This window comes from Xiphophorus hellerii, chromosome 14, assembly GCF_003331165.1.
Source record: "Xiphophorus hellerii strain 12219 chromosome 14, Xiphophorus_hellerii-4.1, whole genome shotgun sequence".
Classification (NCBI taxonomy): Eukaryota; Metazoa; Chordata; class Actinopteri; order Cyprinodontiformes; family Poeciliidae; genus Xiphophorus; species Xiphophorus hellerii.
The window spans coordinates 22,736,410-22,764,325 of NC_045685.1; the positions used below are offsets into that span (position 1 = coordinate 22,736,410).

Genomic DNA, 27,916 nt, shown 5'->3' on the forward strand with positions numbered 1-27,916 from the left:
ACAGATTCATAGTTAAATATTGACTGCAGAAGGTTTTCCACCAAACTAAGTATCAGTTTAAAAAACATCTGGAAAAATTTATATAAAAAACAAGCAAAGAAAAAACATAACATGGATTATATGTCAGATATTATTGGTGTAAACTGCAGAGATAAACTTCTGGTCTGCAGCTATTAAAGTTTGTATCTGGTGAAACCAGTGATGAACTGGTAGTGATCAGCTTTGATCTGTGAACATCTTAAATATTCACTGAGACACAAAAACCGACCAGGAGAGATAAATAATTAACCTGATAGTGCTGCAGGATTTAGAAACATTGAGATGAAGCAAAAATAGATTTAGTATTTTTCAGTTTGCAAAGCAAATTTTACCTTTTAGGAAACGTGTTTCTGATGGTTATGAATCAGGTGTCTGACATTTCCTGGTTCATTATGTAAATAGAGTCCATGAAAAGATTTTTCCATGTTTCCAACAGTAAACAGAGTGAATAAGGAGTGACTGTATAAAGTTGCCTGTCTGATGATCCGATCTTTGTTTAGCAGAACCGATTCGTTCATCATGTTTCTCTCTGTGCTGCTGGTGATGATGATGATGGTCAGCTGGACAGAAGCTGGTTATACTGGTGTTGTGTTATCTCACACCACTAAAGATGTACAAGAAAGCAGTTTTACAGTAAGTTCAGATTTTCTGAAGTTTTTTTCATGCCTTTTTTGTATTTTTATTATATTTTAAATTGTTTTGTATTTAACACCTCTTCACTTTAAATCTGCAGGTTGTGCGTCGCTTTAAGTCGAGCTTCACCTCATGTGGAGAGATTGAGTCATGGTGGTGTTGCACTAATAAGATTGATGAAAGCAGCGGTGAATGGTGTCTGAAAGAGTACACTGGCAAGGTCACTAGTTGGAGTTTCGAATATTACTGGAGCTGGTAACTGAATCTCAGCATCACACAAAAATATCTAACATTTTTCAGTTGTTGCCAAGAAGTAACTAAATCTAAAATTCCTACTGAATTAAATCTCTAGTCAGTTTCTGGTCTGTAAAGTTTTCTGTGTTTTAGAAACTCTGAGTAACATCAGAAATCTTCCCAATATCTTCTATTAAAGGTGGAATCCTCCAGCCTGGATAAACAACAGAAACAGTGTTTCAACTGGGAGATTTAAGATAACATATGAGCTGAGAAAACGATCCGACATCAACAGACCGAATTCATCACCACAGACAGCGATCCTCCCTCTTATGAGGTAATTCAGTTTTTACATCATGAAAATAAATACCTGAAACTTTTGGTGTCTTTAGTTGAACATGAAGAATAGTTTGATTCTGTAAATATTTGAAACATTTTTCTTGTAAAGCCTGACAATAAAGCTTTAATAATTAGAAAAAGTTTCCAAATAATATCCAAATGCTGTGAATTGATTTTATCTTTAAAAGAGAGCAAAGAGATAAATGGAGCAAAATAAACTGAAACATACTGGAATAAAAACACTGAAATATAAATCAGTCAAGATACTGAAGATTCATCATGTAAATAAAATAATTAGAGCAGATTGTTTGTTCTCAGGTGACTTTGTGATGTTTGTTCTCTGGTTCTCTCAGAGTTCCCTCAAACTGTCAGAGGAATATCAACTTGTTGACCTTTGACCCTGATGGAGATAATGTTGAATGCAGACATGGATCCAATCCCAGTATCTATGAATGCTACACCTGCACAGCACCGTCTGTCCTCAGTCTCTCATCAGTGAGTAATAAATGTTGGTGTCAGGTTACAATAATGCAATAGAAAATATTTACAAGTAATAAAAACAGAATTTACTGATTATTTAACTAAGTATAAATGACTAAAGATGAAACATTACTCTGAAACTTTTTAAATAAAAACAAATATTGTTGGTATGAACAAAAACAGGCTGCACAGTGGCGCAGTTGGTAGCACTGTTGCCTTGCAGCAAGAAGGTCCTGGGTTCGATTCCCGTCCGGGGGTCTTTCTGCATGGAGTTTGTATGTTCTCCCTGTGGATGTGTGGGTTCTCTCCGGGTACTCCGGCTTCCTCCCACAGTCCAAAAACATGACTGTCAGATTAATTGGTCTCTCTAAATTCTCCCTAGGTGTGTGTGTGTGTGCTTGGTTGTTTGTCCTGTATGTCTCTGTGTTGCCCTGCGACAGACTGGCGACCTGTCCAGGGTGAACCCAGCCTCTCGCCCGGAATGTAGCTGGAGATGGGCACCGGCAGCCCTCCCAACCCCATTAGGGACAAAGGGTGAACAGAAAATGGATGGATGGATGAACCAAAACAACATAAATCCAGACCAGAGAACATTAAATATAACATTGTTAATCTTTATCTCTCTGTCCTCTTCCAGTCTTGTTCTCTATCATTCAGTCCAACCAACAGCAGTGATGAAGGTTCATATGCAGTTCAGCTGGTGATGGAGGATTTTCCCAGACAGACCATCACTCTGACTCGTTATGATGGTTCAACGTATTCATGGAGCCCCAGCAGCTTCATGAGCCAAATCTCTGTCCAGTTTGTTTTCAAAGGTTTGATTTATTGTTTCAATCAGCTTGTTTTACCTCACAAAGAGAAACACTGGTGCAAATACATTTAATATTCAGTAATTGTCTGTTTAAAGATGATCAATAACTAAAGATTATTAAAGGACATTGGGCTTTTAAATACCAGATACAGAAGATCACCTATTATCAAGACGGATTATATGACCAAAGTGTAAATTTACAAAATGTATTTTTTAAACTAACTGCCCACTTGTTCATCTAGACAAACCATTTTTAATGTGTTTCTTTAGTTTATCTGAATTATTTTTCCCTGCGTTGCTCCAGTGGATCCTGCAGCTCCGTCCTGCACAGCAGGTGAATATCTGCCCAGGTTTCTGCCTCCAACTCCTGAACATGGAGCTCAGTTCTTCATAAACGTTACTGAGATGATAGAAATCAACATCAGAGCAGAGGCGACTCAGTCTGTGTGAGTAGAAATAAATATTGTTTCTAATCAGAGGTAAGTTGACATAACTCATGGAAAAAAATCACATTTTGAATATAGTTTGTAAGGGTTTTTGAGGGCATTTTGTGTTTCCTGTGTGTTAAAGGATCACTGAGCTCCTGTTCAGCGGACCGTTCAACATGATCAAGAATTCATCTGGTTCAGGAAATTTCACCCTGAGATGGACGCCGTCTGTCAGTCAAAATGATGATAATGAAAGCCATCCCATCTGTTTTGTTGTCCAGGCAACGTCAGTATCTGATCTCATCAGAAGTTTCAAATGTTCTCATACAGGTTTTGAAATGTACTTATGTACAAAAGTAAAAAATAATTGCCATCATTAATGATACAAAATAATTTTTGGTTTGGCTAAATAACTAAAATCACTTCTTGGAGATGCAAACATACATTAGGTTTAAAGTGGACAAATGGTTTTAAATAAACTATTCATTTATGGTTCATATAAAACAGAACTGCAATGTTTTATTCTGAATTCCTGGTTATTGCAGCTTCACAGACCCTTTGTTTACTCCTGTTCTGAGGTTTTAGAGAAACTCGTTTTGCTGCTGCCATATTTTTAAATGTAAATGAGACATTTCAAGCCCCGCCCCCCTCCAGGTCACAGAGGGCTCCACTACGCCCCGGTCGGCCATTTTGTAGTTTGACGGCAACAACACATCATCTATCAGCAGAAAAACTTTTAATCCAAAAGTTTATTAAAAATGTCAACAATCATCCATCATCCATACATGTTGGAGTCGGAGTCTGATCCAGAGTAGGAGAATGAAGCAAACAAAGCCTCCAGATAATTCATGAGTTAGCTAACATCACTGAATGCATTAGATCTTGTTTTTCTCAAGACAAAAACAAGCCAAAGAATTACATCCAAAACATGCAGTACAGTTACAGTATATCCTCAAAGAGGGAGCTAAAAGCTAGCACACAGCGCTAACAGAAGCAAAAGGCTCGATGCTACTAGCAAAACAATTACCAGGACACCATGATCAAAACATAAAATTCATCTGTAAAGTAGTTTTGTTGTCATTTTAGTGTTATTTGGAGCTCATTGCTTTGCTGTGTCCATCATTTCTGTAGAGGAGGAACTAACCCTCAATCAGAAAAATCTTCCTGAAAATCCCTCTGTAGCAGCAGATGTTGCTGAAGCACTCTGCTCCCCGCAAACGGACTTTTTCATCTGATGTGGGAACATTACTGAGAAAAAAAAGTGTAACCAGATGATGAGTAAGGATGTAAAAAATCTTCTGTTAATAAACTGTAGAACCAAACAATTTGACTTGTTTACCTGAACTTGGACTATAAAATCACTGCAAGGAAAAAAAAGTCGGATTCATAGAACTGATTGGCTGGAAGTCATGACCTTGTTTAGCAGTTCCACAGCAAATGTGGTGAAATCATATGCAAGAAAATGTTAAAGGCAAAAGAGAAAAATTAACACACTGAAAAATAAAACCATAAACAAATATAAAGATATCTACACAGCACCAGGAGAGAATAAATTTAATTATTTTACACTCTAGATCCGTGGTCCGCAACCAACGGACCTCGGTCCGGATACGGACCCATATGCCATCCCATCCGGACCCGGAATAAATTGTTAAAATATTTGTTAATTTTGACGGGAGAATTAATTTTAAACCGGAGTATTTATTTTTTTCCCTATCTGACACAAGTGCTTTTACAAGCAGTGCACTGAGCAAGGATTGGAAGCTACAAACCAATCGCGTGCGAGTCATACTAACCACGTGGTTCAACTAGCGAATCAAATCGCCAGCTTGAACTCAGAGCGAGTTGTATGAGCAAACCGAAGCAGAGGTTTGTAGCCAGGCACAGACATCCACGCAGTGTGATATAAGGAAGAGGAGGTGAAAGGCGAGCGAAAAGCGATTGAAGCGAGAAACGCAGGGAGGTGATACAGGAAGACAGGGCGTGAATTACAGTCAGAAGAGGTGCAAACACTATGGCGCTTTCTAAAAAGAGAAAAGTAGATGCCAAAAATCGAGCGTTCAACACGGAATGGACGGATGCATACATGTTCATTCTTCCACCCGCGAGCACGAAACCAGTGTGCCTCATATGCTCCGAAACCGTGGCACTTATTAAAAGTGCCAATGTCAAGCGTCACTATGAGACTAAGCACAAAACATTTGACCAATCATACCCCCCTAAGTCCGAACTCCGGACGCAGAAAATTCGAAGTCTCACTGCCAATATGATCAGTCCACCAGGGTATTAAGCCGTGCTTTCAGCGCACAACAGCGTGCTAATGAATGTTCCCTCCGTGTTGCTTGGGTTTTAGGGAAACACAAAAAGCCCTTTACAGATGCAAGTGTTGTCAAAGAGTGCATGACTGAAATAGCAGAGGCGTTACTTGATGGTAAAGAAATGAACATAATAAAAACAAAATATCGTTCCAAGCTCACCAATGAGCATCTGCCAGTGTTGTATAGTAACGAAGTAAAAATACTTCACTACTTTACTTAAGTATATTTTGGAGTACTTCATACTTTCCTGGAGTATGAAAATTTTTGATGACTTTCACTTTTACTTCACTATATTTCCGAACTTAATTGCGTACTTTTACTCCGATACATTTTCAATGTGTGGTTTAGTTACTCGTTACAAAAAAGCGAGCGAGAGAAACGAAAGTGTTTTGACCCCACCTACTGCTTAGCAAGTAGCAAGCAGGCTACCGAACAAAGTCGGTAGCCTGCTTGCCTGGGCTTGTTCATCACCACCAATAGGATACTTCTTCTTCTTCTTCTTTTCTATTATGGCGGATCACAAGCAACTTTAAGGTGCATACCGCCACCTACTGTACATGAGTGTGTAGCAGCATTACTTCATATCTATTAAATTCTACTTTTTAATTTTGTATTCTTAAGATAAATAAACAATGCTTTCCTTAATTTGTGAATATCTGTTATGTTTCCTTCATTTCCTAATATACCTTTAAGATTCCATTCATGCCCCATATTTCTAACTATTCTCTTTAATTCTTCCCTTTCGAGTTCATTTGACTTACAGTTCATCAATATGTGTTCTACATTTTCTTTCTCTCCACATCTCTCACATTTATCATTATTTTTCCTCCCTATTTTATAAAGCATGTCATTTAAGTAGGTATGACCTACTCTTAATCTACTAATTATTATTTCTTCTCTTCTGTTTCGTTCATTAATGCTTCGAATTCAAACTGACTTTTGTACTTCATATAATCTTCTTCCTTTCTTATCTTCATTCCACATTTTTTGCCATTTCTTGATTTCTTTACTTTTAATTAGGATACACCTGTTTCGCTTCTCCCATTAAACACAAAGCAAGTCTCGCAATCAGTAGCAGTCACATGGAAATTCTATCTTACAAAAACTCCCCGTCCAACTTGAAGAAACACATCGAGGTAACGTCTTATGAAATGGTTATAATCCTCCTGTTTCAGTAACTATAGCTTGGTCACTAGGCACTACTGTATTGTGAAATCTTGACCATAAATGAACTTTGTTTGGCATTGTTTTAGTTCCACAAGTGGTGTATTTAGCTTAGGCCTAATGTTGACTGTAGCAGGCTACCTAGACTCCTCTGTTCAAGGGGGGACAGAAGCCATAGCGATAGCAATTTAGACTAAATTTAACGAATATAGGAAAGGCATGCAAGTTCAAAACCAGGTTTACAGATGCCAATAAGCTGCATTTCCCTCCCAATTCTTTTTTTCTTTTGCATAATGACCAGTTGTGTGCACCACCTACTGACTGTAGCATTGACTGATTCACTGATTTGTGAAGTAGAGTAATCGTAACAGCTCTTTTTCTTCATGTTGGCCGCATTTTCTGTACTATTTATTTTTCTCATTTTCAGCACTGACCTTACTTGAAGGGAAAACTTAAGGCTTACAAAAACTTTGTATTTTCTGTCCTGGAGGGTATACTAAGAAGCTGGTTCAGTTGTAAAGCAGGTTAAGTTAACCTTGTGCTATAGGTAAAGCACCTAATTTTCTTAACTAAATGATGCCTGCAGGTATATCTATTAGCAGGTTTAATTTTGCCTGCACTTGGTTGGGTACATTATTTTAAGTGTATTTGACAAGTTTACCAAAATATAAAAATGTCATTCAAACTGCATTTGCTTTGTTTTACTTTTTACTTGTACTTTTCATTACATTACTTGAGTACATCCATTTTTACAGTAATTTCCATACTTAAGTACAAGAAGTTTCAAATACTTTAAGACTTTTACTCAAGTAACATTTCAGTCAGTGACTTCGACTTTTACCAAAGTCATATTTTGGAGAGGTACTTGTACTTTTACTTGACTCTGAGATTTCAGTACTTTATACAACACTGGCATCTGCACATGTGCATGAGAATGGCCCTGACCTCCTTCAAGCCCAGATTTAAAATGTTGGCAGGGCAAGCCAAAGCTCAATTCTCACACTGAGCAAGGGAAATTGGGGGAAGACAGATGTAAGAGAAATCTGTAAGAGAAATAGTTCAGGTGTTTTGAGAGTTGTTTTGCTGAGCAGAAATATTGAGATTGTTCAAACAAAAGGAAACTGAAGCTGCTATTTTTTCTTAAGCACTTTCTTTATTTTTGAATACATAATTTAGTTATTTTTAATTTAAACTGCAGCCACACAATGTTATCCTGTGTTTCAGTGCTAATAAACTTCTTTGAAATTATTTTAACCTGTATTATTATTTTTTTTAACACCATGTATTCCGATATTGTCATACTGCAAATAGACGATATTGCGGACCTCTGCTTGAGGACATTTCTTTGAACTGGACCTCCTCACAGTTTTCTTGAATACCCCTGCTCTAGATGCTCAAAGTACTCATAAAACAAGTATTTAAGGACTACAAAAGATTTTGCATGATATGTTATTTGTAACATTATTTAACGGCCATTTCAAAAAGAGTTTAACATTAAAGTTTTGGTGCTAAATTATCTCCCCAGTGCCTCCAGTTCTATCTACCAGTCTGAGCTTCGATGTGTCATTGTGAGGGTTGGAAACAGTGAGTCATTTCTTTCTTTTTGATCATTGATCTTATATTTTATTTCCTGAACTCATGATGTTTCTGCTGTTGTTTTCCCAGTACCTTTCATAGCAACTCCAAGTCCTCCTCCTAAAACATGTAAGTAGGATGAAAACAGGAGTGAAAGTAACAGGAAGTTGTTCTTTATACCATGTTGATCTCTTGTTCTTTCAGCTCGTCTTACGGTTCTGAAGCTGAAGATCTCGACTACGCTGTCACTGAAAGATAATAAAGATAAAATCGAGAAAGCGGTCAGTGATGTTCTGGACTTTAACACAAACCATCACAACCTGAGTTTAATCCAAACCCATTTCACTCAAATGTCAAATCAAACCCAAAGTGATCACCTGCAGTGATGCAGTTAAATTCTGCTGTTGATGTTTTTAATGTTAATCAGATTCTGTTCAGTATATTTTATAATTCACCACTGACTGTATCTCACATTCATCTCATGTTTTGTTCTGCAGATTAAAGATGAACTGATCAGACGAGGGCTGCCTCCAGACATAAAGGTCCGCCTGCTGAGCGACGGTTCAGTGAAGGTTAATAACTAACCGCCCCCTAGTGGCTAAAAATGAGAATGACTCTGATCCATGCAGAGGAATATTACTGGGTTTATCTATTCTTACTTCTTGTACTTTTTAATTAATCTGGAGACTTATGGTTGTTTTAGTTAGTTTGGGAATACAAGTTTGATTTGAGTGATTTTTAAGTAATGTTACACAGTACTTAGTCTTTCATTTATGGGTTAATCAGTTGTAGCTAAATTAGTAAGGTTTTCATCCATTTAATCTTTTAAGTTTGTATTGATCTTAAACTGATTATGTTATTCAATTTTCTTAATGAACATTATCTGGTATGTGTATTAATTCTTTGTAATCATACTTCTGTTTAACTCTGACATGTGGGGTCATCAAGGGGTCATCGAGGGGTCAAGGAGAGCGCTGTGTGGTCTCAGAAACCAGTCTGAGGTTGCTTAGGATGGTAGAGAGGACAACTTAGTGGAACGCTCCAGTTTACTGATAAACTCAGTCCCACGTCCTTGAGAAGAATATTTTGTTCAAAATAACACCTGGATTATCTCTGGGTGGAAAATCATCATGAAGGAGAGCGTCCATCTCCTGACTGCCGACGTCAGGACGGCCCAGGTAGAAAACCCACCTGGACACAGCGAGGTATAAATGTGTGAGCTACAACAGTCAGTCAGATCACTGGGTGAGACACGGTGCTCTCTGAAGACACTTCTCTATATCTTTATCAAGGTGATTAATGTTTCCGTTTGTTTGTGGTAATCAATGATCATGTTGGGATGTTGGTGTGATTTCATGCTTTTGATTGATTGAATAAAATATTGATTGATCTGTGATTGTTGTCTGGGTTTCACTTTTACGTTTCGGCATCTACAGACCTGGAGAGACGAGAAGTGAAAACGAGCCACAGTAGAAATATCTCATCTCAACGGTTGTTAACTTAGTTATGACAATAAACAAAAATAGTACAGTGGATTTTTAAATCTGTGTGAAAAACATTATAAAATACGAATAATTTCATTAGGATAACTCTGACCTGAACCTACAGAGACACATAAAGACAGTTACAAAGTCGGCCTTCCATCACCTGAGGAACATTTCCAGGATTAGAGGACTAATGTCTCAGGGAGATCTAGAGAAACTCATCCATGTGTTTATCTTTAGTCACACTGATTACTGCAAAAGTTTCTTCACAGGTCGAAGATCAATCAGATCCAGAACGCTGCTGCTGGAGTTCTGACTAAAACCAGGAAGTTAGAGATCATCACCCAGTTGTAAAGTCCTTCACTGGCTCCCTGTAGCTCCGACTTTAAAATACTGTTGTTAGTTTATAAATCACTGAACAGTTTAGCACCACAATACATTAAAGATCTGCTGTTGTCATAGCAACCTTCCAGAACTCTCAGGTCTTCTGGTTCTGGTTCTGCTCTGCATCCCCAGAACCAGAACCAAACATGGAGAAGCAGCATTCAGCTTCTATACACCACAAATCTGGATCAAACGTACAGAAAACTGCAGAACAGCTGAAACACTGACTTCCTTTAAATCTGGACTAAAACCCAGAAGTTTAGAGTTTCTTTTGAAACACAATCAATGAAACATTGATCAACATTTGTATCAACAGCACTTGACAATTGTTGCCTGTTTTCTACAACTTTGTATTTTTGTGTTTTTATGTTGTAAAGCTCGTTAAACTGCCTTGTTCCTTAAACGTGCTACACAAATAAACTTCATTGATTAAATTGACATATTTTCTGTTTTTCCTGTAGATCTTGTTGTGTGATCTTGCACAGAGCTCCTCCTATTCCTGCCTCCAACACTAAACCACAGAGCTCAGCTCTAAATGCATCAATCAGGATATTTTAATCACCATCAGAGCAGAAGCAGATCCATATGAATAGATGATTTGTAAAACACATTTAAAATAGCAGCCAAACAAATTATGGTGCTCACTACAGCTGTTTGTTAGACCCACGTTTTAAAAAAAGGGTTCATTTGAATCTGGCTGCATCCGTCCATGAAAGACCTTCCTCTGAGTTTATTAAAAACACGGATTCACTGGAAACCTGATATTTAAATCCACAGTTTCAGAGGACAGATGACCTGACAGCCAGTCAGCCAAAACGTTTTCTTTTTAAGACCAGTTAGGATTACCAAAATATTAGAAGAAATAGTCAAAATAATGAAAAAGACACAGTGCCTTCAGACCTCAAATAATGCAACAAAACAAGTTTATATTCACTTAGAAACAACAATAATTATGTTTTAACTCAGGAATCGTTCAAAAATCAATATTTGGTGGAATAACCATCAGGTTTTCTATGGGTTCAATGCAATTGTCTCTTCATTTTTTCTAGAGATCTATATTCATAAATAATACTTAGTGCACATCCTTGTTTTCACTTCACTCACTTTATCTCTGATCATTATCTTTCAGTCAAATAAATGTTCCTCATGCCAGGTTTCTGTGTAAGTTTGTAGACCAGAGCCAGACAGCAGAGCAACTGATCTGCCTGAACACACTGCTGTAAACACCGTCCTGCTTCAAAAGAAGCATGCAAAACTAATAAAATGAAATAACATAGAGACCTTAAGGAACACGGCCATATTTTTCTAAAAGCAACAACTCTGAACCTGAACAGTCAGCTGAACTAGAACTCCGACACCAGAGCTGCTCTACTGTTAAGCTATGGGCTTGTTGTTCCTCAGGCTTCAGAAGCAAAAAGCCTGAACCGTAAAATCCCCGTTACTTGGTCTCTGACACTAACGACAATAAACGCACATAATATACTTGAAAATAAGGTAAAAACATTGTCCGTTAGAATGGATGAAAAATGTTTAGATACTTAAATAGCACATTGAGAATATTGCCTACTAGCATAAGCTAAAGCTAATGTTAGCCACAAAGTTTAAAGAAAGTAAAACTCACCTTTGTATCTGTGAATGTATAACGAGGCGAACATCTTAAAACCTTTCTCCAGCTTATTGTTGGGGTTTCGGATCGATGTACATCATTAATTGTTACCTTGGACAAGCCCTGCAAATACCGAGTGTAAAGTTTCAATAGATCGGAAACGATGGAGCCACTTTCCCCCGAACGCGGAAGCTGAGGTTCAAAGAGCCCGCACTCAATTTTAGATGTTTAGCTTAAATTGGATTTTTATTTATTTGTTTATTTTGCCTAAAATATATTGTGGAAAGATTGAGGTGGTAATTATTATTATTAATAATTTAATTATTGATTCAAGAACACTTTTGGCAAAAAAGAAGCCATTATTTTAGGAAGAAACGTGAACGTTGACGATCCCAAAGCGACCCGCATGCGCAGTAGACGAACGTTAATGACGTCACACGGCAGCGCACTGTTTACGGAAGTAATAATGGATGCCGCCATGTATGGATGGATTTTAAAGTTGTTGAGCAATGGTAGCCCACAGTACCGTCTCAAAAATCATAACAAGACGAAGGAAGCTAACAAAAAGAAAGCTAAGCGAATAGAAATAGCGTTTTGAGGAGCATCGACTGCAACTTCAGTAGAGAAGTCAGTTTTAATGCGTAATTGGAACCAGGACGGGTTTGTCAGTGACTTCATTCATAATTTCTTTATTTACATCTATAAACATACATCTATTCTTTGACAGAGCAACTCTGATTTCCATCATGCAGACACAGTTTAGTTTCCTTTCTAAAATATGTTTTATATGTATATATTTTATCTGAAAACTGTTTTGGTTTTACTTATTAGATAAACTCATTAGACAAGGAATTACATTGAAGGTCAGAAGAAATGGATCACCTGAGTTTATAACAACAGTGACACCTAGTGGTGAGTTATATAACATTTCTTCTTCAATTAATCCTTAGCTGATTGTGATGGATATTTTAGAAAAATACTATATATTATAAAACCATGTGCCGTTATATACTCTAAAACGGATAATTTTCACACTATTTTATCACAAATATTTATTCACATTTTATTCACTGTTGATTAAATTACATATATAATTATAGTTTTATATCTGATTAATTCATTTTTTGGATTATTTTTTGGCTAACTTTCCTTTGTTTGTATCTTTTAAAGTGAAATTTGCTGCACACCAGTATAACTGTGTGTTGTTGAACGCAGCACGAATACTGTGTAACATGTTGCTGTGAACTAACTCTGAGTGGGAGAAAATAGTTTAGGTGAATATTGTTGTGTCCTGGGTTGTTTGAATTGCTTTTGAGTTGGTTTATTCTGTATTCCTTCTATTTTATTAGATCAGTTTTGTTTCTATTTTACTTTAGTTTAGTTCAGTCACTGAACTAAAGTCCTCACAGTCCTTCGGTGATTCTAGTTTATTATGTTCCTTATTATATTCCTTGTTACTGTAGTTATTCTTTTATGTTAGCTTTTTCCTGTTCAGTACTCTCCCTCGCCCCGTGTGCCATTCCCTCTCTCTCTCTCTCCTCCCATCACACCTGCAACTTATTAGTCAATCAATCTGGTCGATTGTTTCAGCAATTAATTACCTCTTTCCCATTCCTCCTGGCTGGTTCCTCTCGTTTAATCCCGTTATAACTGGCTTCCTGTGTTCCTTGTGGTTTTCATGCGTTCTTTTGTTTGTCGATTTTTAAAATTTAAAACAACAAATCTATTCCCCGCCTCTGCCTCTCTGCATTTGAGTCCTCTTTGCCTTTCTGCACACTGTGACTAAAATAGGTAATGTGATTAATATTACACTTCTGCTCCACTAGATGGCGAGTTCAAGCTGAAAAAAGTAACAAACAAGTTGATTTTTACATAAATTAAAACTTGTGACCTGCGACAGTGACTAATCCGAGCAAAGAAGGATTTTACTTCAACGAGTCGATTTAACAGAAATTTGCAGACAAAATGGGGAAATCTGTCAAATGTAGAAAGAATCTCTAAAGAATGATGAACATTGGACTCGTCTTCTACTTCTGTTTTTGTCATCAAAAACTAGACACTGTCTGGGTCCTACAGTGAGCCTCGAGATTTAAAAAAATATTTATATTCTGTTGTAAGATTTATTGTGTCATGGTGAAAGATTGTGTCTCCTAAAAGGAGTAGTAAATATAGTAAATAGTAGTCTAGACCAGTGGTTCTCAAACTTTTTTCAGTGATGTACCCCCTTAAAAATATATTTTTAGTCAAGTACCCCCTGACACGGGCAAAACATTTTTGGAATTAAAAAGACGTACAGTGCTGTAAAATCACTGTCTGATTTATTAAAGCCAAACAACTTATATCAGTGAACCTGACAGATACATCCATATTGCAAACATTGCATGGTTAAACAAAAAAGAAAAACAGAAGATGGTGACCACCAGGAAGGTATAAAACCAGTCAAACCATTTTATTTTAAAGGATATTGAAACTAAATACTGAATATAAAATTCAGTGCATGAACACACATTTATATTTTATCGAACTTTTTACAAAATAATTTTTCCCAAGACTTATTATGAGGAGCCTACTGATTTTTTAAAGATATTTTGAAAAGCTTCACGTACCCCCTGCAGTACCTCCACGTACCCCCAGGGGTACGCGTACCCCCATTTGAGAACCACTGGTCTAGAGTATCGTGGACATAGATACTCTAGACTACTATTTTGGGTTGAACTTGTGCTAAGCTAATATATGAAATGTAAACATGTTAATTCATCATTAATTTAAGATGCAGAAACAACAGTTGTCATGATTTATTGCTGCTTTTTTAAAATTTTCTTTGCCATATATTGGCAGGTTTATGTAATTTCTTTATTTTCATTATTGGTACTAAGGTGTTGCCATATAGTTCACCACTTTTAGTTTAGTTTCTTGGTTTATTTGTTTCCTTTCTTGTGCATTTGAATTTGTTTCTCAGAATATTCTCAGATTTTTTACACTTTCTTTTGAACCTACAGAAATGAATTTTTCAGGCCATCTTTACCCTAATTTGCCCTCTGCCCGTTTTGTGACCTCAGCAAAAGAAAACAGAAGAACAATCCAATCCAGTGTACTGTGCATTTCCTTGTTGGACCAGTTTTCTGAATGTGCCTGGAAAGTGATCATATCTGTTGTTGTTGGAGCCTATTAAGAATTAGATTAATTAATTTTTTTTGCTAATATATTCATGTTAGAGTTAGGGATCTAAAGTTATGTGAATGGTAGATCTGTTGTTAATTGTTTATTTATTTGTTTTGCTTAGACCCTCCTCCTTGTCAGAAAGACTCCTGCTGTGATAACAAGCAGAAGCAGCTGCTGTGGTTGATCTGATTGTTTGGTTAAGGAGTGAAATAGTTTTTCTACCACCAAATAAAGTTTATTTTTACATTTTTTGAAAGTCAACTCGGAGAGTGTTTCTGTTATTTTTGTACGTAAAGAAAGCTCACATTTTGCAACCAGGAAACTCTCCGCGAGTGCTTTTTGTTTTGGATGAGTCGAAAACCTCCTCCTAGAAACTATTCTGGCACCTTTTGATTTTTGGAAACTTGTTATCATGCAAGAGTAGCCGTAACAGTTGTTTTTTTAAAAACATGTTTGTTTTTCATTCAGTGGGTAGAGAATCCAGAAATTTTACTCAAGTAAAAGTAGAAATACTTCATAAAAAATTATTCAAGTACAACATAGTAAAAATACTCCTAAAAGTACATGTTTTCAAAAAAGTTACTTATGTAAATGTAAGTAGTTACTTCCCGACTCTGGTTGAAGGTTAGTGTTATGGGCCTGGGCCTCATGAACTGGTTCCAGGTGTTTTTGGTGTCTGTCTTGTGCTTCTCCTTTACATGTTTAGCTGATCTGCTAATCTGGAGCTCAGAACATTTAACCTGGTCGTCTCCACCTTCTGGGTCGCCTCCGGCGTCCGCTCTGCCTCCTGCTGCCAGGCCTCAGCTCCCTTCCTCTGGCACATTTCAGTTTGTCTTTGTTTTTGCACCTCAACACGTCCAACACATCCAAGCATTTCCTTTACGCCACTGGCATTCACAATCATTGTAGTTTTTAATAAATATTCATTTTCTACACCGTAACCACTGCATGGTCTCCGGTTTTTGTTATGACCTTGAGCCAGTCGTAACAGGTAGACAAAATGATTTTTTCATATTACAGAGATAAAGAATGAAAGACACATTTAAACTCTAATAACCTAAATAACATTTTCAAACTTCAACATAATATATGAGGAGAAGAGACATTCAGCTGAGGACATAAAATGGAAGTAAAGGACATCAGTTAGGTGATTTCCACACACCTGTAAAAATATAAAAACAAACAAGGAGGCGTATATTTACAAGCATCATTCAACACAACATTTTGCATGATGTTGTTCTACTTTTCCATGTTTCATAGAAATGTAGAACACAGAGTTCATTGAAATGTCTGGAGAAAAAAGGAAAAAGGACTAAAATTACTGAGTTATATAATCAGCAGACAGAAGAGCAAATTAAATACATAAATATAATTAATATTGATCATTTACAGATTCATAGTTAAATTTTGACTGCAGAAGGTTTTCCACCAAACTAAGTATCAGTTTAAAATTCATCTGGAAAAATTTATATAAAAAACAAGCAAAGAAAAAACATAACATGGATTATATGTCAGATATTATTGGTGTAAACTGCAGAGATAAACTTCTGGTCTGCAGCTATTAAAGTTTGTATCTGGTGAAACCAGTGATGAACTGGTAGTGATCAGCTTTGATCTGTGAACATCTTAAATATTCACTGAGACACAAAAACTGACCAGGAGAGATAAATAATTAACCTGGTAGTGCTGCAGGATTTAGAAACATTGAGATGAAGCAAAAATAGATTTAGTATTTTTCAGTTTGCAAATAAAATTTTACCTTCTAGGAAATGTTTTTCTGATTGTTCTGACTCAGGTGTCTGACATTTCCTGGTTCATTATGTAATTACATTCCATAAAACAAGTTTTTCATGTTTCCAACAGTAAACAGAGTGAATAAGGAGTGACTGTATAAAGTCGCCTGTTTCTGATGATCCGATCTTTGTTTAGCAGAACCGATTCGTTCATCATGTTTCTCTCTGTGCTGCTGGTGATGATGATGATGGTCAGCTGGACAGAAGCTGATTATGCTGGTACTGTGATGACACACACCACTAAAGATGTACAAGGAAACAGTTTTACAGTAAGTTGAGATTTTCTGAAGTTTTTTTTTATTTTACCTTTTGATAAAATATTGTCTTGTATCTAAACTAATGCCTCTTCACTTTAAATCTACAGGTTATGCATCGCTCTAAGTTTGGCCACAGCTCATGTGCAGAGGCTGAGTCATGGTTTTGTTCTGGCTGTAATAAGAAGATTGATGAAAGCAGCGGTGAATGGTGTCTGAGAGAGTATACCCAGAAGATCACTGGTTGGAGTTTCAATTATTACTACTATGGGTGACTGAATCTCAACATCATGCAAAAATATATCTAATAATTTTCTATTTTTCCAAAAAGTCTAAAATTCCTCCTGTCAGTTTTCTGGTCTGCTGTTCTGTAAAGTTTTCTGTGTTTTAGAAACTTAGTAACATCAGAAATCTTCCCAATATTTTCTATTAAAGGTGGAATCCTGGAACCTGGATAAACAACAGAAATGGTGTTTCATCTGGCGACGCTGTGATATTTGTTGAAGGGAGAAATCGATCTGACATTAACAGACCAAACTCATCACCAAAGACCGGCATCCTTCCTGTTATGAGGTAATTCAGTTTTTATATCATCTTTATAATAAATACCTGAAACCTTTGATGTCTTTGATTGAGCATAAATTGTATTTTGATTCTGAAGTTTATTTTGTTTCTTTTCTTTTAAAGAAAAATAAGATCCAAACACTGTGAATCAATTTATCAAAGAGACCAAAGAGTTGCATGGAAACAAAACCAGATTTTGTAATACATTAAAAGTTACTTACAAATAAGATTTCTCTTTAAAAACTTTAATCTGTGAAATACAGATTAAATTAGACATATTGAATATAGGAACCATTTGGTAATTTATCAAAGAAACAATACTCAAACAAAAGTTTAAGACCCTAAAAATGATGGAAGAAAAACACTGAAGCACAAATCAGTCAAGATACTGAAGCTCCTCTGTGTAAATGAAAACATTTAAACTGATTATTTGTTCTCCAGAGTTCACTTGTAATTATGTGTAATTATGTTTGTTTTCTGGTTCTCTCAGAGTTCCCTCAAACTGTCCGAGAAATATCAGCTTGTTGACCTTTGACCCTGATGGAGACAATGTTGAATGCAGATTTGGATCCAATCCCAGTAACTATGAGTGTGTCACCTGCACACCTCCGTCTGTCCTCAGTCTCTCATCAGTGAGTAATAAATGATGATGTCAAGTTACAGGAAAGGAAAATGTGAGATTCACAGGTAGAAGAGAGGAAGTAAATATCCTTCAGTCAAACTGTCACTGACAGGTGGGAGAAAAAGCACAAGAAGAAATACTGTTTATACTGTTATTACAGTATTTTATTAATTGTTGAACTAGAAAAATATGACCCTAAAAAAGTAGTGAAGAGCTGCTTCCCTCGCAGCTCCACCAGCATTGTGGTGGGGAAGCCATGAGAGCGCCTGAAGGAGACGTTGCATGCAGTTTCTCATCTCACCACCAGGTGGCTCTAAACATATGCATCTATTAAAAATCTCATTATAAATAAATGCTATTATTATTATTATTATTATTATGGGTAAAATTCATATATACATACATACACACTTTTCTCTCTGATACATGAGCTACAATGTAGCTACAGCCTAGCAAAAGGCTGATTGAAACTCAAACGTGTGAACACTGCCCCCTGGTGGACAAAATGGTAAAGCAAACCCTGGAGGTGGAGTCGTAAAAATACAGAAATTTGTAGTTTGTTGGAATCTCACACTTTTGTAAATAATCGAAGTAGTTTGAAATAGTTTCATAAACTAATCTGAAATTAATTCACTGCATTTCATTGTTAATACATTCACCTAACAGCATTACATGTTTAAGTACTTAAATGTTTCAGTGATCTGTCACTGCCAAAAATCTATAAAAATTATTGTTTTCATTCTCAGATTTTATATTTATATTTACGTTTGACCCCAGGGGTTTGAAAAGAGTCCAACTCATTGGAAAAATATTTGTGGTTCCACAAAATATTTTATGTTGCAAATGAACTAATCTGTGCTCTCAGCATGAACTCTCAGTTGATGTGCTTAGAGGAATAAATCTGCAACTTAGGTTAAATAGAAATTAATATTGTCAGTATAAACAAACACAAATAAAACCTATAATGAAATACAGTAAATAAAACATTATTAAACTTGATGTTAAATCTTTGATTTCTCTCTCTGTCCTCTTCCAGTCTTGTTCTCTATCATTCAGTCCAACCAACAGCAGTGATGAAGATTCATATGCAGTTCAGCTGATGATGGAGGATTTTCCCAGACAGACCATCAATATGACTTATTACAATGGTTCAACAGGGTCGATAAGCAACAGCAGTTCTATGAGCAGAATCCCTGTCCAGTTTGTTTTCAAAGGTTTGATTTCATGTTTCAATCATGTTGCTTATCTTTGGTTGAAACACTGGTTTGAATAAATTTAATATTCAATAACTATCTGTTTAAAGTTAATCAATAATAATTCATTACTTTCAACTAGACAAATCAATTTTAATGTGTTTCATTAGTTTATCTGAATTATTTTTCCCTGCATTGCTCCAGTGGATCCTGCAGCTCCGTCCTGCACAGCAGGTGAATATCTGCCCAGGTTTCTGCCTCCAACTCCTGAACATGGAGCTCAGTTCTTCATAAACGTTACTGAGACGATAGAAATCAACATCAGAGCAGAGGCGACTCAGTCTGAGTGAGTAGAAAATAAATATTGTTTCTAATCAGGGATAAGCTTCTAAATAATTGAAGGTGAAAATCTGAAATTTGATCTTTATTGTGTTAAAATAACACAATGACTCCAAACTGGTACAAAACACATAAAACCTGGACATTAATTATTTTTAGCTGTCAGATCATTTTGATACAGAAATTATAACAGATGTTTTCAGGACATTTTGCACATATAACCAAACAGACTGATGTGTTTCCTGTGTGTTAAAGGATCACTGAGCTCCTGTTCAGCGGACCGTTCAACATGACCAAGAATTCATCTGGTTCAGGATATTTCACCCTGAGATGGACGCCGTCTGCCATTGATGAAGAAGAAAGCCATCCCATCTGTTTTGTTGTCCAGGCAAAGTCAGTATCTGATCAGAACTTTTGAAACTTTATACAAATACTTATCTGAAAAAGGCTGATAAACATAACTAGCTTACTTTATTAAAAGTATAAGGTACAGGTTTTGAAATGTTCTTAAGTACAAAAGTAATAAAAATAATGGTCACCTTCAGTGATACAAAATGACTTTAGGAAAATCCCTCCTGATCCTGACAGAAGTTGCTGAAGCAGTGATCCATAAGAACTAAACAAATGGACTTTCCCCACTGATGTGGGTACAATTATGAGAAAAGTCAAATTTAACCAGAGACTCATTGTCTCTGGTTAAACACAAAAAACACATATTTAAGGACTAAAAAAATAGATTTTGCATCTTACCGTTATTTTCAGAAAGAGTTTAATATTAAAGTTTTGGTGCTAAATTATCTCCCCAGTGCCTCCAGTTCTATCTACCAGTCTGAGCTTCGATGTGTCATTGTGACGGTTGGAAACAGTGAGTCATTTCTTTCTTTTTGACCATTAATCTTACTTTATATTTACTTAAATCATGATGTTTCTGCTGTTGTTATCCCAGTACCTTTCATAGCAACTCCAAGTCCTCCTACAACATGTAAGTAGGACGATGAGTCAATTCTTTATTTTTCATCTTTGATTTATTTTTACTTTTTATGTTCTGAACTCGTTTCTGTTGTCTTAGCTGTGACTTCAACCACCGTTGCTCTCCCTTTGACAACTACAAGTCCTCCTCTCTTTATACCATGTTGATCTCTTGTTCTTCCAGCTTATGTTGTGGTTCTGAAGCTGAAGATCTCGACTACGCTGTCACTGAAAGACAACAAGGATGAAATAGAAAAAGCGGTCAGTGATGTCCTGGACTTTAACACAAACCATCACAACCTGAGTTTAATCCAAATATATTTCCCTCAAATGTCAAATCATAACCTGAAGTTTTACTACAGTGATAATCAGATTCTGTTCAGTATATTTTATAATTCACCACTGACTGTATCTCACATTCATCTCATGTTTTCTTCTGCAGATTAAAGATGAACTGATCAGTCGAGGGCTGCCTCCAGACATAAAGGTCCGCCTGCTGAGCGACGGTTCAGTGAAGGTTAATAACTAACCGCCCCCTAGTGGCTAACAATGAGAATGAATCTGATCCATGCAGTAAAATGTTTATCTGGGTTTATCTGTTTTTACTTCCTGTACCTTCTATGTAGGGGATTATGGTTGTTTTAGGTAGTCGGACTAAACTTAGTTATGAAATTAAGCAAAAATAGAGAGAATTTCTATTTCTGTGTGAGCATTTAAAAAATATCATGATACTTTCATAAAGATAGGTTATAATTAGCTATCAGTTATTAATAATAAGATAATGAACAGAAAAAAATGTAAATAAAAACAATATTTGGTTCCACCTGAACTTTTAATGAGGGCAGGTGTTTACATGTGATTTGTATGTATGCAGCCATTTTGCTTTGGATGTTTTGTATGTAGAGAGTCTATAAGCTCATGTGGGAATTTATTTGATTGTCTTTAGAAACAGCTCTTTAAATAAATAAATATTTCAAAATTAACCACTGACCCCCTTGTCTAAAACTAGCATTAATACTTGGATGTTCTAAGAGCTACAGATTTTCCATACGGTGGACAAGATCAGGTTCTACTGGGTCTTGTAATCCTGGACACATTAAATAAATATGAAAGTATCAGAAATACAGGAAATTTCACAACCTGACAGTGTCTCCCCTTCATACAAAGCAAGTTTATTTTAAAAAGCATGTTATAACAACACAGTTGGCCAAAGCGCCATACACCACAAACACATAAAAAACATTAAAATGAACATTAGTCAGAAGACAAGGAGAAAAATTGTGATTTCTGAAAATATTTGAAAACAGGAAGTGACATCATAGGCTCTCTGCAGATGACGCAGTCATCACTTTATCCTGAACCACCTCAAACCACCCAGAGACGTGTATCTTATTGGTGGACTTCTGCTCAGCCTTCAACCCAAACATCCTCAACCAGAGTCTCACCCAGTTCACAGTGATGGAGGTTATTATAGTGAACTAAAGCTAATGAGATCAGAAAACCTGAAACTGAGAAAACTTTTTAAACAAAAACACTAAGTAATGGGGAAAAACTACAACCAACTGGAACTTCATTGTTCGTTTATAAAACTAACTATAGATGTGATATCTTTTATTTCCATGTTTCTAAATCATTTTAGATTTTTTGAAATTTTGAACTAAGCTTGTTTTTCTTTTACAGTCTAACCATAAAGCTTTGATAATTAGAAATGACTCCCAAATTGTGTCCAAATGCTGTGAATTGATTTTATAAAAAGTTACAGGGAGCAAAAGCAGATTTAATAATTATTGTGTTTCAGATATTTGTGATTCAGCTGTTAAATGTAAAAATAGTCAGAGATCAGAAACAACTTTTAGGTTTTATTCTTAACATGTGAAACTGAAAAATACATATTGAACTAGCCACATTGAGTTTAGGAACCTTTCAGTAATTTCTCAAAGAAACAATGCTTGAACAGTTTAAAAACAGAAAAAAGCTCAGAAGAAAAACACTGAAATACAAATCAGTCAAGACTCTGAAACTTTGCAATTTAAATCAAGGCATTTGAACAGATTGTTTGTTCTCAGGTGCTCAGGTGTAACTTTGTGATGTTTGTTATCGAGTTCTCAGAGAAGGATTTTGCCTAAATAATGGGTGTCTAAAGTGCAGAGTGGGTTCATTTGTGGCCTCTGAACAGATTATATGTTCAGTTCACAGTTCACTTCTGAAAAGTTTTATTTCACATTACAAAATGTTTGTTCACCACTGACCTGGATGTGTTGCACATCATGTTCTTAGTGCTTGATTAGTCAAACATGTTTCACATATCAGGATTAATAAGTTAATTATTTATTCAAGAAAATGAAATCAGCAGCAATTTAGAGCTGACTGCCACCAATGTTAGCAGAATGATAATGACACTGAAACTGGACCAAACCCAACATTGTCACCAAGATGTAACTCAGTATGAGCTAAAGGCTACCAATATGCTAATTAGTTATTTGCAAGGCAAACAATGAGAGCTACCACAATGCTCAACATTTACATCAATAATTTAAATAAACACAAAGTTAGTTTGCACAAAGTTAGTTCACATCAGGTAATTAATCCTCAAACCACATTTTAATTTACTGTTACATGCAGACATTAACATCCAAGCAGATAAGAGACGAGGTTTTAGTGCTTTTATCTCCTTTCTAAGGTAATTCTGACCTTCATCAATAAAAAAAAAAGATTTCTGTCACTTGATCCAAATCTCTGCAGCAAGACTCTAAAGAGAAACAAACAGAAGAGCTCTCAATTTTCCTGTTTTCATTTCTTTCAACTGGTTCATTTTTAAATCCTGACTAACTTTCAAATTTGTACATGTGAGGATATAATATGATGAAAGAAATTATACCAAAAGAGGTAAAAAATAATTTTTAATGGAAAATAAAAAAAGACATTAACAAAGAGAAAGTATTTTATAAGCTGACCTTTTTGAGCTTTACATCATGTTATGATGTTTTCCCCTTGTCTAAAACACACCTGGAGTGTTGCTTTGATTCTTTATTGCACATTTAAATCCTTTAATCTCCATGGCAACCATTCAGCTTTTCATAACGCCTAGAGGGACCCAACCCTGCCTTTGAGGTACATCCCCTCCTTAGAGCTGCAGTTTCCAAGCTTCATAGCTTAGACCCCATGGAGCAGCCCTCCCCCTCTAGGCTCCTTCAGACTAGCCAGCAGCAATTAGCAAACATCTGGTGTAACAGATCAGCTGACTTCAATATATGATGAACCACGGCAAAAATGGGAGAATAAGAAGAAAAAAACTATCCATATTTGAAAAAATATTGATTTTTGTTTTATTTTTATTTTTTGTTTTGTTTTTTGTGAAATATACACCAAATACTTTACATGGCAGTTTTAGAGATTTAGTAAACTTTATGTTTGTATTCGGAGGGAATGCTCAGCTTATATCAGTGGCACTAAAAATCCACTGAGACACAAAAACTGTCCAGAAGAGATGAATAATTAACCCTGTAGGAAACTAAAAATAGATTTATTGTTTCTCACAGTTTGCAAAGAAAACGTTATCTTTTTAAAATAAATGTTTGTCTGATCGAATGTAAATGCAGTCCATAAAACCAGTGAACAGAATAAGGAGGTTATAAAGTGTTATGAACTGTCAAGGTGTGGCCATCCTGGCTCTAAACATCTTATGATGTTTTTTATTTAAAATGTATTTGACATGAGATGTTGCAACAATAGGAGAGTGAGCTTTAATGCTGAAAATAACAAACAAAAGAAAACTGTTAAAATTAACTAAGACTTACTATTTGAACGTAAATAAACCAAATGATAAAGGTTTACCTTCCTAAATAAAATGAAGAGAAAACTATGTGCAAAAATAAATAGCAGCTCACTCCTACAAACTCGTTTAAATATTTGCAAAGCATCACGTTGTCGTCTCCGGTCTTTAGATGTTTGCATAATCAAAGCTTCTTACGACAGCAGCCGTCACAAAGGTTACTTGATGATCCGATCTTTGTTTAGCAGAACTGACTCGTTCATCATGTTGCTCTCTGTGCTGCTGCTGGTGATAATAAGCCGCACAGAAGCTGCTTATTATGGCACTGCGCTTTCATACACCACTGAAGATGTACAAGGAGACAGATTTACAGTAAGTTCAGACTTCTTGAAGTTTATTTAGTTTTTCTTTTAAAAAAAATATCCAAAAGCTCCTCACCTTAAATTTACAGGTTGTGCGTAAATTTAAGATAAGGTAATTTGAGCAGATTGTTTGTTCTCAGGTGACTTTGTGATGTTTGTTTTCTGTTTCTCTCAGAATTTGTCAGGATCTGTGTTTTTCTATGTATTTATCTTGAGTTTCCATGTTGTCCTGTCTTCCCCTTGATTGTTCCCAGGTGTGTTTCGTTCCCTTATTACCTCCTGTGTATTTAATGTCACCTGTGTCTCTGCGTCTCTGTCGGGTCCTTGTCGTTTGTAAGCGTTAATCTGTCTAGCCCGTCGTTCTGTCCCCTCGTGTTGCCTGTTGCCACCAGTGCTGAGCCCTAGTCTTCAGCTCAACTGTGCTGCCAGGTTTTCGGACTGTTTTGGATTTTGTTTGGACTGTGTATTCTTGGATTTTTGTTATTAAACACCATCATCTCATTTCAACCTGGGTCTCAAGCGTCTGCCTCACCACCAACACCACCACATCATGGCAGAATTCCTTCAAAACTGTCAGAGGAATATCAACTTGTTGACCTTTGACCCTGATGGAGATAATGTTGAATGCAGACATGCAACCTCTTCGTCAGAGTGCTACACCTGCAACACCTCTGTCTGTCCTCAGTCTCTCATCAGTGAGTAATAAATGTTGGTGTCAGTTTACAGGAATATAATAGAAAATGTTTACAGGTAATAAAAACAGAATTTACTGATTATTTAATGACTATAAATGACTAATGATGAAAAATTACTCTTGATATGAACAAAAACACAACAAATATAACATATTCTCTCTCTGTCCTCTTCCAGTCTTGTTCTCTATCATTCAGTCCAACCAACAGCAGTGATGAAGGTTCATATGCAGTTCAGCTGGTGATTTTCCCAGACAGACCATCACTCTGACTGGTTACGATGGTTCAACATATTCACCGAGCCCCAGCTACCACTTCAGCGAAATCCCTGTCCAGTTTGCTTTCAAAGGTGTGATTTCATGTTTCAGTCAGGCTGTCTTACTGCCAAAGAGCAACACTGGTGTCAATAAATTTAGTATCCAATAACTATTATTTTAAACTAATCAATAACTAATTTCTAAATACAGAAATTAGTTAGTTGCTGCCATGTGATTGGCTGATTAAACATTTGCGTTAATGAACCTTTGGACAGGTGTATGTAATCAAGTGGCGGTGAGTAGAAGTCGGTATAAACATTATCACTGCCCATCTCAAGCTCAAATAAATATCCTGCGCTGTGTGACTCAAAGTGAAAGATAGTCCAAGTTCTGGGTCTGGAGTAAAAATCTCTCACTGAGGATTTTAGGTTTTTATGATGAATCTAAAAGCATTGATGAATTTGAAGTTTGCAGATGAAATTGTGTAACTGACGTCTGTTGTGCATAAATACACATAAAAATTAAAGCTTTTCCTGTTGCTGTAAAAAGATAAACAACAAGATGTACAATAGCTGTATGTTATCTGACCTGACCCTGTAAGGTTATTTCAAATATTATTTGATGCTCATTTCAAAAAGAGTTTAATATGAAAACTTATGTGCTAAATTATCTCCCCAGTGCCTCCAGTTCTATCTACCAGTCTGAGCTGGGATGTGTCATTGTGACGGTTGGAAACGGTGAGTCAATCTTTCATTTTGTTTTTTGATTTGATCTGACCTTTTATTTCCTGAACTCCCTGCTTCTGCTGTTGTCATTCAGTCTTCTACAACTGTTGCTGCAACAACCGTCTCTTTGACAACCACTACTCCTGTCAACACATGTAAGTAGGATGATGAACCAATTCTGTATTTGTTTTTCTTTGATTTATTTTTGCTACTTGTCCTGAACTCATGTTTCTGTTATCTTAGCAACAACTTTGAATTTAACAACTGTTGTTGCAACGACTGTTCTTCTGACATCTACAAGTCCTCCTCCTAAAACATGTAAGTAGGATGAAAACAGGAGTGAAAGTAACAGGAAGTAGTTCTTTATACCATGTTGATCTCTTGTTCTTCCAGCTCGTCTTACGGTTCTGAAGCTGAAGATCTCGACTACGCTGTCACTGAAAGACAATAAAGATAAAATAGAGAAAGCGGTCAGTGATGTTCTGGACTTTGAGTTTAATCCAAACCCATTTCACTCAAATGTCAAATCAAACCCAAAGTGATCACCTGCAGTGATGCAGTTAAATTCTGCTGTTGATGTTTTTAATGATAATCAGATTCTGTTCAGTATATTTTATAATTCACCACTGACTGTATCTCACATTCATCTCATGTTTTGTTCTGCAGATTAAAGATGAACTGATCAGACGAGGGCTGCGTCCAGACATAAAGGTCCGCCTGCTGAGCGACGGTTCAGTGAAGGTTAAAGAAACGGCCGCCCCCTAGTGGCTAACAATGAGAATGAATCTAATCCATGCAGAGGAATATTACTGGGTTTTACTTCTTGTACATTTAAATTAATCTTTATCACTTTGAGTAATTGAATTAAACCAAAGCAATATACTTGTATTAATATTGTTTTAATGCTAAATCAGAGAAGCTAAAGAGGTTATAGATGTGATTTTGACAATTAACTTGAAATGATGTAAAATGTGTAACTGCACTGATGTGTTGGATGTTGTGTTGGATGTTGTGTTGGATGCTGTGTTGGATGCTGTGTTGGATGCTGTGTTGGATGTTGTGTTGGAGGCCCTGTGGCTGTGGAACGGTTAACCCTTGCAGCTCCGTTTTGCTGACTCTGTGGAGGCTTTTAAACAACAACTAAAAACATTTTTATTTTCCCAGGCTGTTATTTCTTGATTTTAATGTGGTTCCTATGTTGGTTTTATGCTTTATATGATTTCTGTTGTACAGCGCTTTGTGAGTTTATGTCTGTGAAAAGCGCTTTATAAATAAACTTGACTTACTTCACTAATAGTCTGTTTCATTTTACCTCCCTGATGAGCCTTTCTACCAGTTTTCACTCTGGGATGTTTGCTGCTGTTTTGCCTATGGAAAACATTTTAAAATATCAACTCTTCCCCTGCTGGCTGCGTCGTTTACTGCACCTCTTATATGAACTAAGTGCAATATTATATTTAGTAATACTGTGAGTCCACTGTTTCATTCAGGTTGTTTTCTTTTGTTTATTTCTTTCAGGGATTGAGGCTCCTGTGGTGGTGGTGTCTAAGTGTGTTTATTTTGTCGGAGCACCTTTCTTTGGTTGCTGTGTTTCCATCGTGTCCATGGTGATCCCTTTCCCTCACGACGTCCCCCAGTGGTAAACCTTGTTCTCTGTTGAGATTTAAATATTTTACTTTAACCAACAATTTTGTTGAACCACATTCACCGTGTCTTA

At 36.3% G+C, this 27,916-nt stretch overlaps 2 protein-coding genes across 9 annotated transcripts; both read left to right on the forward strand.

The window, feature by feature from the left end:
* Positions 1–489: 489 nt before the first annotated feature.
* On the forward strand, positions 490–27,838 carry LOC116733402 (uncharacterized). 7 transcript variants are annotated; one of them, XM_032584239.1, is made up of 14 exons: positions 490–672; positions 773–927; positions 1,106–1,243; positions 1,599–1,740; positions 2,363–2,405; positions 18,970–19,104; positions 19,288–19,429; positions 19,678–19,815; positions 20,229–20,287; positions 20,369–20,404; positions 20,492–20,521; positions 26,488–26,517; positions 26,593–26,669; positions 26,866–27,838. In XM_032584239.1, the coding sequence occupies exons 1-14, from the start codon at positions 520–522 to the stop codon at positions 26,962–26,964; spliced, it is 1,377 nt and encodes a 458-aa protein (XP_032440130.1). In that variant the 5' UTR covers positions 490–519; the 3' UTR covers positions 26,965–27,838. The 7 variants fall into 7 exon arrangements, with proteins under 7 accessions (XP_032440130.1, XP_032440129.1, XP_032440135.1 ...); XM_032584238.1 differs by lacking the exons at positions 490–672; positions 773–927; positions 1,106–1,243; positions 1,599–1,740; positions 2,363–2,405 and adding exons at positions 16,517–16,719; positions 16,815–16,975; positions 17,140–17,277; positions 17,759–17,900 and having other exon boundaries at positions 18,927–19,104; positions 26,866–27,446; XM_032584244.1 differs by lacking the exons at positions 490–672; positions 773–927; positions 1,106–1,243; ... (4 more) ...; positions 20,492–20,521; positions 26,866–27,838 and adding exons at positions 16,517–16,719; positions 16,815–16,975; positions 17,140–17,277; ... (1 more) ...; positions 26,153–26,215; positions 26,295–26,354 and having other exon boundaries at positions 18,927–19,104; positions 26,443–26,517; positions 26,593–26,662.
* LOC116733406 (uncharacterized) lies at positions 2,412–21,374 on the forward strand. Of its 2 annotated transcripts, XM_032584252.1 has the most exons (8): positions 2,412–2,540; positions 2,841–2,982; positions 3,107–3,250; positions 7,972–8,030; positions 8,112–8,150; positions 8,226–8,302; positions 8,519–8,612; positions 20,928–21,374. In XM_032584252.1, exons 1-7 carry the CDS (start codon positions 2,429–2,431, stop codon positions 8,603–8,605), a joined length of 660 nt encoding a protein of 219 aa, XP_032440143.1. In that variant the 5' UTR covers positions 2,412–2,428; the 3' UTR covers positions 8,606–8,612; positions 20,928–21,374. The 2 variants fall into 2 exon arrangements, with proteins under 2 accessions (XP_032440143.1, XP_032440141.1); XM_032584250.1 differs by lacking the exon at positions 20,928–21,374 and having other exon boundaries at positions 8,519–9,417.
* Positions 27,839–27,916: the final 78 nt, after the last annotated feature.

Excerpts from the sequence above, each read along its gene's own strand:
- LOC116733402 (XM_032584238.1), top strand. The coding sequence starts at position 16,567 with ATGATCCGATCTTTGTTTAGCAGAACCGATTCGTTCATCATGTTTCTC. Across the intron at positions 16,976-17,139 it reads TTCAATTATTACTACTATGG|GTGGAATCCTGGAACCTGGA; the intron begins GTGACTGAATCT and ends TTTCTATTAAAG. Across the intron at positions 19,105-19,287 it reads TGTCCAGTTTGTTTTCAAAG|TGGATCCTGCAGCTCCGTCC; the intron begins GTTTGATTTCAT and ends GCATTGCTCCAG.
- LOC116733406 (XM_032584252.1), top strand. The coding sequence starts at position 2,429 with ATGGAGGATTTTCCCAGACAGACCATCACTCTGACTCGTTATGATGGT. Across the intron at positions 3,251-7,971 it reads TGTTTTGTTGTCCAGGCAAC|TGCCTCCAGTTCTATCTACC; the intron begins GTCAGTATCTGA and ends TTATCTCCCCAG. Across the intron at positions 8,151-8,225 it reads AAGTCCTCCTCCTAAAACAT|CTCGTCTTACGGTTCTGAAG; the intron begins GTAAGTAGGATG and ends TTGTTCTTTCAG.